The sequence below is a fragment of the Protobothrops mucrosquamatus genome, unplaced genomic scaffold, assembly GCF_001527695.2.
Source record: "Protobothrops mucrosquamatus isolate PMUCROS unplaced genomic scaffold, P.Mucros_1.0 scaffold_300, whole genome shotgun sequence".
NCBI lineage: Eukaryota > Metazoa > Chordata > Lepidosauria > Squamata > Viperidae > Protobothrops > Protobothrops mucrosquamatus.
In genome coordinates, this window is record NW_015386376.1 from 135800 (window position 1) to 151871 (window position 16072).

General features: G+C 38.2%; 1 protein-coding gene across 1 annotated transcript in view; it reads left to right on the top strand.

The window, feature by feature from the left end:
• The window catches only part of UBE3D (ubiquitin protein ligase E3D), a 90180-nt gene that overhangs the window by 60080 nt on the left and 14028 nt on the right, over positions 1-16072 (top strand). The window contains exon 8 of the mRNA XM_015832083.1: positions 4518-4656. Coding sequence (XP_015687569.1) covers positions 4518-4656 — 139 coding nt within the window. The remainder of the gene's footprint in view (positions 1-4517; positions 4657-16072) is intronic.

Consider the following 16072-nt stretch of genomic DNA (forward strand, 5'->3'; position numbering starts at 1 on the left):
TTATTATTATTATTATTATTATTATTATTATTATTATTATTATTATTATTATTATTATTATTATTATTATTATTGTCATTTTGACCCATTGATTTAATCAGAATAATGCTGGAAGGGACCCTGGAGGTCTTCTAGTCCAGCCCCCCCTGCTCAAGCAGGAGTCCCTATACCATTTCAGACAAGTGACTGTCCAGTCTCTTCTTAAAAACCTCCAGTCATGAAGCACCCACAGCTTCTGACGGCAAGCTGATCCACTGGTTAATTGTCCTCACTGTTAGGAAGTTTCTCCTTAAATTATCAATTAATTAATGATTAATTATTATTCTCCTTTATTTTATTTATTTAGTTTGCAAACTTTCCCTCTCCTCTCCCATCTTAATCAAGTAACCCTGGGTGAGTAACAAAACATAAAAACAGAAACCTACATATGAAAACAGCAACAAAAAAGAAAGCCAACAAAGATGACCAATAAAAATAATCAACTCATCAAAACAGTTGAACAGTGCAGGACAAAACACACACAAAGGGTTCCTCTAGCATTCCGACTTTGAAGCCAGAGGGAAGAACTAGATTTTTCTTGCCAACTGGGTTGGGGCCATCTGAACCCCAGAGGAGTGGGAGGGGGGGACTGTTTCACAAGGAAAGCTTTCATAAAATCTAATTTGATTTATACTTCCAACTTCCCAGCAGGATAAATGGGGAACTTCCATCATGTCCGGCATTTTCTCCATCTTCCTCCATTTACCTGGGGATTCTCGTTTGTTTAAATCCACCAGCCTGGATTTCTTTTCTGAAAAGTTTGAAAGTATGCTCACTCTTTTGTAGTAGTAATTAACATTCATAATATTGCACTATTGTTAGCAACCCCTCCGGGCTAGACACTTCTCCAAGGGAGATGAATTTCATAAAGTCAGCGTTAGCTTATTTTTAACAGAGGCAGAAGTGTTGATACGTTTTCGGTTTTAATCTCTTGACATCCCACCATAATGGGGCTTTATTCATCAGTGCATGCTTCAGAAGGTTGTATAATGAGCTGCTGTTGAAAGAAGTGAGATTTGTCATCATGCGTCACTCTGCAGGGACTGTATGTTGCCCCAAGTATGGTGAATACAAACATATTTTTAATCAAATGGTTCAGCATATAAATTCATGTAAACCTCAAGGATACTTGGAAGCTGCTTTTTATTGCATACTCCATCAGAGCAAGCATCATTTTTACCCTGTCAGCTGGCAAGAATTAAGATACAGTGGTTAAAATAACAAGAACAACAGCATATTTTATCAAACCTGTTGGTCAAGCAAAAAGTATAATGATGAAGATTTGGGTTGGCACCAGAGAAATCCAAGTTCAAATTAGTTAGGTAACTGGACCACTCTCCTCTCCTCTCCTCAATATTTGTGTTGAAACCCAAACCATGGATTTCTGTTCCTACCTGTTTCTTAGCTATGGCATTTCATCCTATACACAATTATGGCGTAATAATTATATGCTTGAAATACAAAAGAATGCTATTATCTACAAGATGAAAACCAACAGGTTACTTTATCAAGATGTGCCATTCTTTTAACCAACCTATCATTGTCCCACATAGTGACAAACACTTCCTAACACGCCTTTGATTTGCTTCCCTTTTATGTTCTAGATTTATCACTTGTTATTGCTCTGTTCTCCATTCAGTACTTTGGGGCCTTTATTAACATACGAATTTTAACAAAATTGAAAGGCAAAAAGGACAAGTATAAACAGTGGAAAGAGGGGCATATAACTAAGGCAGAATATCAGCAAATAGCCCAAGCTGCAAATATGAAGTGAGGAAAGCTAGGGCTCAAAATGAACTAAGGCTTGCGACAAAAGTCAAAAAGCTTCTTTCAAGATGTAAAAAACAAAAAAAAGCTTCCTTCAAGATGTAAAAAACAAGAAAAAAGTTAAGGAAATGATTGGTCCATTAGTGGGAGAAAGTGGCAAGAAGGTGACAGAACTACTTAATTTGTTTTTTTGGAACTGTCTTTACACAAAGGGAAAAAACAGTCCAACCTATCAAAAACAGTACTGTAAAAAACAGATTAGAAACACAAGTTAAGATAGGCAAGCAAACGGTAAGTGAGCACCTGTCCACCCTAGATGAGTTCAAATCACCAGGACCAGATGGATTACACCCCACGTTTCTGAAGGAACTGGCAGATGTGATCTCATTACCACTGAACTATATCTTTCAAAGATTCTGGAGCACTGGGGAACTACCAGAGGACTGGAAAAGAGCTGATGTAGTTCCCATCTTCAAAAAAGGAAAAAAATGGATCCAGGAAACTACAGACCTATCAGCTTGACCTAAATACCTCGGAAGATTCTGGAAAAGATAATCAAACAACGAATCAGTGAACACCTAGAGGCAAACAAAGCCATAACCAAAAGCCAACATGGGTTTGTCAAAAACAGATCATGCCAGACAAATCTTATTGCATTCTTTGACAAGGTGACAAAATTAGTCGACTAGAGGAATGTTGTGGATATAATTTACTTGGACTTCAGTAAAGCATTTGATAAAGTAGACCACAACCTACGACTTGATAAGATAGAAAAATGTGGGTTAGACAGCATCACCACCAGATGGATTCGTAGCTGGCCATATTCAGTGTGGTGGTCCTCAATGGAACTGCATCTACATGGAGGGAAGTGTGTAGTGGGGTATTTCAGGGCTCTATTCTGGGCCCAGTGCTCTTCCACATCTTCATCAATGATTTGGATGAGGGGATAGATGGGGAACTCATCAAATTTGCAGGAATAGCCAACACTCCAGAAGAGAAACTTAAGATAGAGAAGGATCTTGACAGACTTGAATATTGGGCACTATCTAACAAAATAAAATTCAATGGTGAAAAAAGTAAGGTTCTACATTTAGACAAGAAAAATCAAATGCACAGGTACAGTATAGGTGGTACCTTGCTCAATTGTAATAACTGTGAGAGGGATCTTGGAATCCTAGTGGACAATCACTTAAATATGAGAAGAGACAGAAGGACCAATTCTGCACAAGACCAAGCCTTAAAAAGAAATGTATGCAAAGCCAGAATTGAGAAGACAGCAACAGGCAGCAAATGTTCCCTCTGCACAAAGAAGGCACAATGAACTACCTAATTAGTTGCTGCAAGAACATCACACAGACTAAGTACAAGCAATGGCATGACAAAGTAGCAACAATGGTACACTGGAATATCTGCAAGAAAGTACCACTTGCCTGCAAGCAAGAACTGGCGCAACCATAACATAGATAAAGTAATATAAAATTAAGAAACCAAAATGCTCTTGGAGTTTAGAATTCAAACAGACAAACATCTGCTACACAATATCCCAGACTTAACAGTTGTTGATAAGAAAGCCAAAGAAAGTCTGGATGGTGGACATTCAATATCTGAAGACAGCAAAACAGTGGAAAAAGAAGTGCAGAAAATTACAAAGAATAAGGACTTACAAATAGAAGTAGAACAACTGTTCCAAAAAAACAAAAAACAAAAAAACAAAGATAGTATCACTAGTAGTAGGTGCCTTGGGTGCAATCTCTGGAGCACCACTTGAATACCATCAGCATTAACAAAATCACTATCAGTGAATTGCAAAAGGCATCCTCACTGGGAAAAGTTTACATCCTGCAATGGTATTTTAATACCATCAAACAACAGCATCTGCCTATCCCTAGGTCAGGGGTAGGCAACCTTGGCTCTTTTATGACTTGTGGACTTCAACTCCCAAAATTCTGGGAGTTGAAGTCCATGAGTCATAAAAGGAATTCTGGGAGTTGAAGTCCATGAGTCATACAAGAGCCAAGGTTGCCTACCCCTGCCTTAGGTCCTTGGGAAGGACTTGATAGGTAGATTAAAAGAAATGTCAAATCCAATCTAAACATCCGATTGATTGTATGGCCATCCATAATAATTTATATACCGCATGACTCCTAGCAACATTTGGGAATGCATAATGGGCCTTCTTAAAAAATTACTTGTCATGTACTATGTTCTGTTTGAGCCCCGGGTTTCTGTTTTGTTTTGTTTTTTGGTACATTTTTTCTGGATAGATAGGAACATTCTGAAGCAAGTGGAATAGATACCCATTTTTTTTCCTAAGAAAATTATGAGTTCAAGGAGCATCCTTGTAAATAAAGATATCCCATGAAGAATGCTAGGTTCTATTTTTGTATAAAAGAACAGATGGAGAAAGGATCATGACAGAAACCAGGATTGCACTGGGAATGCCAGGAGTAACACCTTCTGATATGTCTTAAGAGTCTTCAGTGCATTTAGCTGGCTACTACTGTAAATGGAATACAGAAATATCTCATTAGGCATTCATGATCACATGCCAACCGCTTAGGTAATTGAATAAGATTATAACACTATCCATTGCTCCATTTCTGTGTAGCTAAACCTGCTTATAAGCAAAGTTTATTGTTTTCCACTTATTGAAAGTTTAAAAATCCCTGCGTATTACATTCACAGGTAACAGAATTCTTATTTCATTCCAGTCTTGTTGATGCATGGAGAGAAGATATTGGAGTCTCTTCTCTCACATTTCCGTCAAAAACCTGTTTGGAACTTCTATTGATACTGTCTCAGAGTAATGCTTCGTTGCCTCCTTCTCTTCGCTGGATGAATTCTTTCCAGGTAAAGAAATTATACTCTTTCATGTAATATTTTAACATTGCAAGAATAAGCTTTGGGATCTAGATCTTTATCCAAATGAATAGTTAAGAATATCAGATGTTTCATTGACCTTTCTTTGCTCTCTTCATTTAGTACCCAATTATGGTTTGAATAAATCATTTTTATCCATTTGTATGCACAAAATGGAAGCTAATATGTGAAACTGAAGATAGTATTGTATTCACATATTTAAGTTACTGAAAAGTTGCATTTTTTGTTATATTTTTTCCTCCTTTCTACAAGAGGTGTGGGGGGCTTCTAGATCAGCGGCTCCCAACCTTTTCTATACCCTGCTGCACCCCTAGAACGCTTCTGATATATTCTCGCACCCCTTACAAAAGTTCAAAATAACGGCAATGAATTATGCATATACACTATAATTTTGAAAACCCAAGTTTTCGCAACCCCTGGAATATTGTCTCGCACCCCCGGTTGGGAACCCCTGTTCTAGATAATCAATCTTCTCTGGCCTTTGCGTGATCCTTGCCATCATCAGTCATACAGCATTGTCCTGGAATGTGCTTCTGGAAGATAAATTTCCAAAGCTCTAGAATTCCTTTCTGTTCTATCTACTTCATAAATGGATGAAATTTCAAAATCCAGCGAATTCATCATGCTTGTGGGCATATTTTTTAACCAGAGAGACTTAGCTGCCACATTTTAGCCATTTAGCCACTAGCCGTAACTAGTATTTCTACTTATCAATTTAACCCAATTTAATAATATGATGCAGCGATCCTTGCACTTGGGGGGGGGGAAGCTCCCAAGTGCAGTTTTGTTGACATGCTGCTTGTATGTTACTGCAATGGCTCAGTGGTTAAATACACTGAACCTATCATCTGGAAAGCTGACAGTCCGGATTCATGACCCAAGCGCTCCGTGACAGGGTGAGCTCCCGTTACCTGTCCCAGCTCCTGCCCATCTAGCAGTTTGAAAGCATGCAAATATGAGTAGATAAATAGGTACCACTTCAGTGGGAAGGTAACAGCATTCCCTGTGCCTTGGTGTATAGTCATGCTGGTAACATGACCATAGAAATATTTTTGGACAACACTGGCTCCCTCCGCTAGGAAATGGAGATCAGCATTGCTCCCTAGAGTCAGATAGGACTGGAAAGGGGAAAGTTTACCTTTACTTTTACTACTTGTTATTGTATTCCTAGGGGTCCCAAAGTCAGGGAGCCAAGCACGGCTCTGACAGAGTATGATGAACCTCAGCTTATTTCTCTTCAGGGGGAATGCCCAACTCCATTTCCTCTATTTTAGGGAAGCCATAAACCAGTGATGGCGAACCTTTTAGAGACCGAGTGCCCAAAAACTAGCCCCGCCCCCACTCCTGCCCCGCCCCTGCCCCGCCTGCCCGCAGGGCCACTCACTGCCTCCAGGGCCCGCCGCAGATTGCCCAGGCAGCCCAGCAGCACCATTGCGGCCATGCCCTCTGCCCGTGCCCCGCAGCATCAACTGTGTGCGATGGGGTGTGAGGGCAGAGTCTTGTCTATGCTGCCTGGCTGCCATTTCCTTGGCTGCGCTGCTCCGTGTGGGCAACGCTCGGGGGTGACTCTCCTCCAGGGGGGCTGCTGGTGAGGAGGGGGTCATGGGAGGAGGCAAGGCTGGGGCAATGGCATGTGTGCCCACAGAGAGGGCTCCGAGTGCCGCCTTTGGCACGTGTGCCATAGGTTCGCCACCACTGCCATGAACCCTCTCCCAGATGGAGGATGTAGCCATTCAATCACCTGATAGGGTTTCTAAACATTTGGGAAAAAGGGTCAGCTGGAGCACTGAGACGATGCTGAGCAAAGGAATCCTATGGCTCTTCAAGGTTTCTTAAAACCTTACTTGAGCAAAAACAGGAGCTGGGACAATAAATCTTAAAATGAGTGTTAATTCAAGCTGTACTTTTTTACTTGAGCTTTATCCACTGCCGGAGCTCAGGCCTGCCTCATTTGTTGTGAATACCTATCCTTAGCTGGCTTCTGTAAACACCCCATGCAAGCTAGAGGACTGTCTCTTCCTCACATATTTATTTATTTAATTTATTTAATTTAATTATTTATAATTTATAGGCTGCCCATCTGACCTCAAGATAACTCTGGGCAGATTTTGCTGGGATGCCAAACTTCACAGGGCCTACTAGAATGCCATCTTAACTTTGTTTTTTTTTACAACCCAGTTCTGGCAGCAGATGGTAAAGGAAAAGTTTTGAGGCTTTACAGTACATTTGTCACTTTATTTAAAAAGCAGTTTACCTCCTGCAATCTTTGGGGAAATTCTTTTGCAAACTAACCCCGCACAAATGTACAAATATCGCTCTGTTACTTATGGTAATAAGTTGCCGATTGTGCTAAAACCCCAGGTTCACATAATAAAAGATACATTCTTGGTTTTTTTTTTCTGAGGTCAGTGTGATTTCTGTTTCAAGGAGAAATAAGAATTCTCTACTCTGTTTAGCCCTTTGGGTATCATTGTTTAAGGGGGGGACAGGTACCTCCATACGCTTGCATAATAAAATGCTGAAATGGCCATGGCTGTCTTGAGGGAGGAACTTTTCCAATAAATGCAAGATTCAGATAGGAATGCTATTTGGAAAAGAATATAGTCTTGGGGAAAAGTCACTCCTAGAGTCATTCTGTTAAATTGGATAGTAATGACAACATCAGATTGCATTTTGGGGTCTAATTTTATTTTGGAAATATATAAGCTGCATGAATTAATACACAAGAAGCAATTTCATCACTGTGTCTCATATAAGAGGTTGAAAACCACAAAGAGGAAATACAGGATTTTTTTTTCTAAACTATTGGAGAATCCTACTCCAGAAATACAATTTTAGAACCACATGGAGATTTTGTTTTAATAAAGAAAAACTGGATAATAAAGAAAAAAAATATGGTTCAGGAGTGAAATGAATTGCTGGATTTGATAGATCCATATTTGGAGTTGTATTTATAATGACGGTAAGGAGAATCTTAGTTAAGTTAGACAAATCTAACACCGGACTATTCTTTACTAGTGTCTTAGATGATATCTAATATTCTGTAAAAGAGATTACGTTTCGTGATCCTGTTTTGAGACGACAATCCGTTGCATCTATACACACGCACATGTGTGTGTGTGTGTGTGTGTGTGTGACACCGTGCATGCTATCCTTACCTGCACTGACTTTATATTTCTTGCCTGAAAGGGCTAATGTACATGTGCATTTTCTGCTATGAACAACTTAAAGAGAAACCAAAATTATAGCCTTTGGGACATTACATTTTTTTCTACCCCACACCCAGTTTTATATACCCATAAAAAAAACATCAATGGTCTATTTCATTCCAGCAATCCCTGTTTCACTCTGAAACCTTCAGAGTTAATGTCTGACAGATACTAAAGTGAAATGCTGGCTTTTTTCCCCGACAGGAGTGTTAGGAGAAATGTGTTAAGTTGTCTGATGTATCTAAAAAAGATTTGTGCTTGAGTTCTTGTTTGCTTGGGTTTTCTTTTTTTTTTTATATTCAAAGTTTTATTAGTTTATAATATACAATACAATCGAAATACAAAGTAAATATCGGAAAAGATGGGAAAGGGAAAAGGGAGTAGAGAAGTGAGATGAGGGAGAAAAAAAAGGGGAAAAAGGCATTGACTTCCGAATTCCTTTGGTGCAATAGAGTATCAACTTCGAACCTCAACTTTTTACTTTTAAAAAATAATATAAACTAGCCATTTCAATAACATCAAATCTATCTAATTGGGTTTTCTGTAGTCCTGATGTCAAAGAAGGCAAGGGAACTCTAGCAAAACATCAGCAGAATTTGTTTGTGTTTCATATGTTTGCTCATATTGTCATAAACATTAAAGCTTAATTATACAGAACCATTTTTTAATTCTGAAAAGCTTACCAGTTTAATAAATATGTCTGGAGATTTTATTTACTGTAAACAGAAATTCCAGAATTAAATGTTATTTGATAAAATACATCACAGACACAGAATTAGAAAAAGGAAATTAAGCAACAACTGGGAAGATACTTCGTGATGATGTTTGGGTGTGTAGATTCAAAAGTAGGGCTTTAAAAATGTTCTTAATAAACTGGTTCAGTTTGGACACCTGCTTTTTCATTCCCCTTCATTTGTTGCATGTTGTAATGGGAAGTGAGAAAGCTCTTGAGACACAGGGCAAAAAAATGCTGCCTAGGGATGGATCAGATAAGAGTTGGCATAGCCCACAACTGCATAAAGGATGGAGAAGCAGGCACAGAAAGGACCCTCTTTAGCTTCTCTGGTTGTAAAAGAGAAGGTGGAAGATTTGTACTTTCAGATATTCAAGATTCTGTTAATCTAGCTTTACAGTAAATTAGAATTAGCTCAGCTGGTCATATTTCCTGTCTGATCTACCTGGGCAAGTTGATACTTGTTGATTTTACTTCCAAGACCCTACCTGGTATCATATCACCATTCCCTTTATAATCAACTGGGAAACTCACGAAATGCTTATTTAACAAACCAGGAGAGGGGGATTCTGAATGCAAGTTCAAATCTTAACCCCAAACCAAGAAACAGGAAGGAAAAGAGTGTATCATGGTCACACATTTTCATCAGCAAGCATTTTTCTTTTGGAAAGCCATCTGAATGGCAGTCTTTTTTTATATTGTTCTTGAATGTTCCCAGGGTCCGGTTTGACCTATGCTCGTGTTCAGGATATTGTCTCTCCTCGACCTTATATTAGAGCACTCACGTCCGGGAAATAAGGCTCCTTCTCTAAGACGTCGGTTTAGAGTCCTATAAAGAAAAAGTTCTACATAGTCGAACAGTCAAAGATGTCTTTAGCAGGCTGTAAACCGTCTTAAACCGTTATTTGGATCAGGAAGGTGTCGTGTGGTGCCAGCAGAACTCACAACTCTGATTCTCTGTTGAATGCAGATCCAGGAGCAGCAAACTTTCCCTATACGTAGCTTTCTTCTCTGTTGTCTGTTGCTGCAAATGACTTGAAATCATGGCTTCTGAGCAAAATGTTAACATACAGAACTTTTTTCAGTTAGTGAAGTGTTCTGGTTTATAAAGTAACTGTAGCTGTAACTTCTATAAAAATCTCATCTTTTCTACTTTTAAAATAAATACAGTTGTACTTACGATCTCCTCAGTTGAGCCCAAAATTTGCATTGCTAAGCGAGACATTTGTTAAGTGAATTTCGCTCCATTTTACGACCTTTCTTGCCAAGTGGATCACTGCAGTTGTTAAGTCAGTAACACGGTTATTAAGTGAATCCGGTTTTCCCAGTGATTTTAGCTTATCGGAAGGTCACAAAAGGTGGTGACATAAACCCAACACGCTGCAACCGTCATAAATATGAGTCAGTTGCCAAGTATCTGAATTTTGACCATGTGACCAAGGGGATGCTACAACAGTTGTTAAGTGTGAAAAATGGTCATAGATCGCTTTTTTCAATGCTGTTGTTACTTGGAACGGTCACTAAATGAACTGTTGTAAGTCGAAGACTACCTGTATCCTCATTTTAAAAAAAAATTACGTGAATGTTGCGACTGCCAGAAAAAAAGAATAGGGTAGGGTTTTCAAGGCCAGTGCAGTTTTATGCTCCTTTATCAAGCATAAAAAACAAAAAACCTACATCATACCAGTAAATATGTCTAAGGTTTTACTGAAGTCTGGTTTTTATAGATGGGCAAATGTGCTTAAAGCTTTTAGAGATTTTAAAGGATGTGACCCTCTCCCTCACCCATTTCCATTTTTTGTTAAGAGACAAAACTGCTTTTCTGAAACACCATCCCATACAGGATGAGTTCAAGAGACGATCTTGTTTCTGAAAAGCCAAGTGACACATAGTTGATGGGTGGAGGTTTTTTTTTCCTGAAAGAAAATGTGCAATATTACTGCGCCTGGTAACAACACTGCAAGCTATGGTTGTAAAACCAAAAAGCAATTTGGATGTGATGAAGGGTACTGGGCTGGAGAAGAGATGTTATTTATACCTGTCTTGTATTTGTTGAAGTACAAGAGATGCCTGGGTGTATTACGTCCTTTCTTTGGGTGCCTCAGAACATTGTCTCTGACAGCCACATGTAACCTGTCTGTTCTCCATGAAATCAAAGAAATTACATGCTGTGCAATATTTATTTAAACATTAGTATAATAGAATTATGAAGCAAATTTAACCGATAGCTATGAAATTTCAAATCAACTTTCAGAACAAAAATAATATAGTGCTGAAAACTGATAGACCTCGTTAACAATCGGGACCTGCAACTTGGTTGTTAAGTAAGGCCATTAAGTAAAACCGCAATTGTGCTGATCTTACTTCAGCTTTCCTTTTCTTCGCCGACCTGCAGAGATTGTAAATGTGAGGATTGATAGGAAAGTTTTTCATCATCCATTGTAACTGTGAATGATCGCTAAATGAGGATTAGAGGTGGTCCTCATTTCCTGACCACTGGTTCAGTAACTGTTCAAAGTTGTGAGGGTGCTGAAAAAATAACATTACAGGCCCTTTACGACAATTGACAATCTTTGCAGCATCCCTTGGTCATGTGATCACCATTTCAGTCAACACATGTTCTGTGTCTGACTTTGAGTTGTTTTTTCTTTTTCTCCCTTGCAGAACAGAGAGATTGGAGGGCAGAATTGCAAGAAAGTAAGCTGTTGCCTTTCTACTCATTGAAAGGAATGTGATTGTGCCAACAACCCGAGACTAGGAGCAATGAACATGCTATGCAAACAGCTCACTAGTACTCTCTTGAAATCTCTTTCTCTCCAATCTCTCTGCTCTGAGAGATGGGTAGGGAGAAAAAGCAAGCGCTTTCTGTAGGCAATCTCTCCTTTGCCTGACTTTTTTCCCCCAATGCCAGCATGATCACATTACTTTCGTTGTGTAGAAGAACAAACAGCTTACCCTCTTGAAATCTATTCCTCTCAAATTGCTCCGCTCTGGAGATGGGGGAGATTCTCCACAATCTTTTGCAAACAACATTTTGCTAAAGCCCTCCATTGCTTATGGCAGTGGTGGCGAACCTATGGCACGGGTGCCAGAGGCGGCACTCAGAGCCCTCTATGTGGGCACGCGCACCATCGCCCCAGTCCTAGGCCTTCAGCTGGGTTTTATAAAATCTTTTCACTTTAGGCCTCTGCTGCCGTGTACAAAAAAAAAGGTTCAATCAATCGGTCAATTTCAACTTCTCGCAGGAAAAAAAAAGATTTTGCAAAGTTGGAATTGATTGATTGAACTTTTTAGTCCCACCCAGTCTGCTGTTACCACAGCAGCCACACCCACCCAATGGACCACATCCACTCAATGGACCACACCCACCTGGCACCTGACGATGCATAAGTAGGTTTTAGGTTGCAGTTTGGGCACTTGGTCTCTAAAAGGTTTGCCATCACTGGCTTATGGTTTCTAGCTTAACTCTCTTGAGATTAGTCTTACTCTCAACATTGTCTCTGTTGCAATGATGTGTGCAAATGTTTCTCTTACTTAATCTGTATAAAAATTCTGAAACACCTTTTGGGGAAAGAGTTTTCCAATGTTTTTGCTTCACTTAACGATAGCTGGACAGATTCCGATGTAATTATCCCATGACAATAATTTGTAAAATTAAATCTGACCTGAAGCTAAAGCCCCAAAGTAGGGCTAAGGTTAGTTAGGGTTAGAGTTATATTTGACCCAACATCTGCATACCTTCCCCTCAAAAATCATGTGTTGGTTTTCCTCTGCACCTAATATTTTGATACTGCAAGATAAAGCCAACAGGACTATATCAACTCAGGTGCGGGAGAGAGATGCAATCTTGTTCTGTGTTTTTCCTTAATGAGGATTTTGTTTTGGTTTGTTTTGGTTTTTTTGGTGCCTTCAAGTCAGTGTTGACTCCTAGCGACTTCCTCTCTCAGTTTTCGTAGCAATATTTTGGAAGTGGTTTGCTTCTCTCTTCATCAAGGACTGAGAGTGACTGGCCCAAGGTCACCAGTTGGCTTTGTGCCTAAAGTGAGACTAGAACTCACAGTCTCCCAGTTTCTAGCCTGGTGCTTTAACCACTCATATGAAAAAGACTTTGATGCACCATTATCAAAAGATGGAGGCTGGAATCGCAGTGTTTTGTCTTAACTTATGACCTGAATATTCTTTTAGATTCTTCTCACTGTGAATATCCTACAAACTGATATATATTATGCAGCTGTTAGAAAAAGCTATATACTGTAACTTTCTTTGGTGTTAGTTTATCAAGGAGGCTCTTTTTAATACGGTGCATATTATCACTGCCCTTGCAAAGCAAAGCTACAGCATTTGGATTAACTTTCTGAAAATTTTAAACAGATTTTTTTTTCTTTTAACTTCCCTCTACCTGTCACTGTCATTTCGATATTTCCTCTCAAGAGAAGAGAAAATGTGAGGAATGCTATGTGAATGAGGTTTGAAAGCTTGGATAAGGCTTTCTGGTAAACTGGCTGTAATGAATCCTCTGTTTCTAGTTGCATTTCTTTCTGCCACAGTTAATAAAAGTACTTTCAGTTGTATTTTTTTCCTCAAAGTAGTAAAGCCTGCAGTTAAGCTCAAATTTGGGTTCCTTCAGGGTATCTTGAGGATATATTCCATTAGAAGACATTCTCATTAAAACAAAAACCTATAGTTAAGATTGCCTCTAAAATTATCCATTTTGTAAGCATTTCCCCACTGTTGGCATTAGATAATTCGCATTGTGCCCATCAAGATTTAACTGTTTTTAAATTCTAAAATAAATACTGACTTGGGCCTGATTCATAGACAGATTTTTCTCGAGGGATGTTATCAGGCTTTAATATTTATTTGTTTGTTTGTTTAATTTACGTCCCCCCCCCCCAAATCTTACTAATTAGTATCCAGGCAGAAAAGTTGGTTCCTTGCCGGTTATCCTTCTGTCAACAAGCAATTATATATTTATTCAGGTAGACTTTGAGCACACGACCTGGGTTCGCTGATGGGTAGCTTTCTATAAATGTGATATTAAGCAAATATCTGATTATGCTTTTAATTTGTATTTCTCTTTATAATTTAAAACTGATTCAAATGTCCATCTTTGAAAGTAAGACAGGACTTAATTTTTAATTGTTTTGAAGAATTATATCAAACAAACATAGGCGTTTTTGTAAAAGAGATAATAAAAGGGAGGGGGGGGATTTGCAAAGAACCATAAATACATTTGAAATCTTAAGAGCAGATACATAATTTTCAAAATAGATATTCATTATTTATGCCCTGAAATATATTTCTAAATTGTAGATAACTTATTAGGGATTCTTTTGTTGAGAAGCTTAAAAAGTAACTTCATTAAATAACGGCAGCTCTTAAGTACTGATATTTGCAGTATTTAAGAGCAGTATAAATTGTCAACTGGAAACCTATATTTTTAAATCGACATGTGGGAATCCTGTTTCATGGAACTGTTTCATGTTTACAGTGCTGTTAACTATTATGTATGGGAGTAAATCTTCAAAATTATTCATGCCAAGCCTACACCACCAACTCCAAAAAGAATATGCCCGTAAACTTTTTATTTCTTCCATTCCCTTAGTTTTAGGATCCCAGTAGAAGTAGATAACAGCATAGATGTTACTATTGATAAACTGTTAATGAAAACATTAAAGGAGAGCACACCTACTTTAAGGGAGGAGTAAGTAGCTTCAGATGGCATTTTTTGAAAGAAAGAAAAATGAAAATTGGTAACTTTACTAAATTATTAAACGTAATTCTTTTTCATTATTCCTTTTTGAATGTGAATATATATGATGCTCATTTGACATCTTCGGTCTCCTATGCGAAACAATGCGAATGCTTATACAGGTAGTATTTGTTTAACATTCACTTATTCAGCAAATGCTTGAAATTATGACCCTGACAAGTTATGTTAGACAGTTATGAGAGATATTTATAACTAAATACTTGAAACCAGACAACTTCCTGCGGTCACTTTAGCAATAGTGATTGCCTGGCAAATACAACATTGCAGCATTCCATCGTCATGTCTTTGTCATTTGTCAGTTTTATTGCAAATGAAGCTCTCACAAAGTCAATAAGGAAGTCAACCAATGGCAAAAATGTGACCATGGACGTTGCGACTATGTGGGATTCACGTTTGCCGTCATAAGTTATTGCAGTCACATGATGTTGCATCTTATGACCATGTCGCTTAGTGACAGAGTTCCTGGTCCCAATTACCATTGGCAGGTGAGAACTATCTGTAGGTCAGTTCTGGTTGTGCAGTATTTGCTGTGGTTCTATAGTGTATGCGTAATGGATTTAAAGAAAATGTGTTAGTTACACTAAACAAATTTTGTTAGAAGCTCTCTTGTACATTTCATTAATGCTTTATGCTTCTAGCAATGAACTAATTTAAATTTACTCCTGCTGCTAAAGGTCTAGGCATTGTCCCTCCTGCTTCCATAAGTTTTATTAAAAATGTACATCAGTTAGAACAAGTGCAGCAGAAATTCGGCATTTAAAATTACTTGTAAAATACACTGCGTCTATTGCTTCTAGGTGTCAGTAGATAATAGTTGTAAATGGTAAGGTCCTGAACGCATTTCAATCAAAGATAAGTTACCAGTTATTTCCTGCCTATAATTTTGCTAAGTAAATTGCATACCCAGCTTCTCCTCAGATGGTTTCTATCATTTTAAATTTAAACAACTCCTTGCTCATATTCCCTTTCGGAAATTTTCTACCCATCAAAATGATGAAGGGAGAAAATTAGGGAATTTCAAAGGTGCAGAAAGTCATTAAACTTTCAGATACAGTGAAATTAATGGATTTGCATCTCTTATAGAGCCACAAGACAAGATGTTCTAAAATTAATTGGCCCTTCCTTCCTATTTTTTTTTTTTTTTTTTTACTATTCAGTAAAGCTGTCAGTAATAATCCTGCAGTGGTATATTTTGAAATCTGCTACATCCTATTTTAGAAATTAGCGTCGTTCCTAGGGATGTGATACACATTTGAAAGCAGGTTTTTTTCACGTTTATAAAAATAAATTCTACTGTCATCATAAAAACAATTTTGTCATCTATTACTGTCAGCTTTTCAAGGTAGACCAGATCAGAAACCAAAAATATGACTGTTAAAATTACTTTTATTATAAGTCACAGTAATAGAATCTTAGCGGATTTTAATATCTCCCTCCCTTTATTTTCGTGAGAAGTCGGGAAGGCAGGGTCTTTTTCCAAGAAACTTTCTCAAATTACATTTCTGCTCCCAACTCAGATTTCTTTTATCTGATTGTTGCCTTGGTTGTGGCTCTTCCTCCTGTTCCTCAGGGTTACTCCTTCTGCCTATTACATAGAGATAAGGGAAACTTAGAAAAAAAAAGTTCCAAAGTTCCTTGATTTAGGTATTTCTAATCCCCTGGACTGCAAGA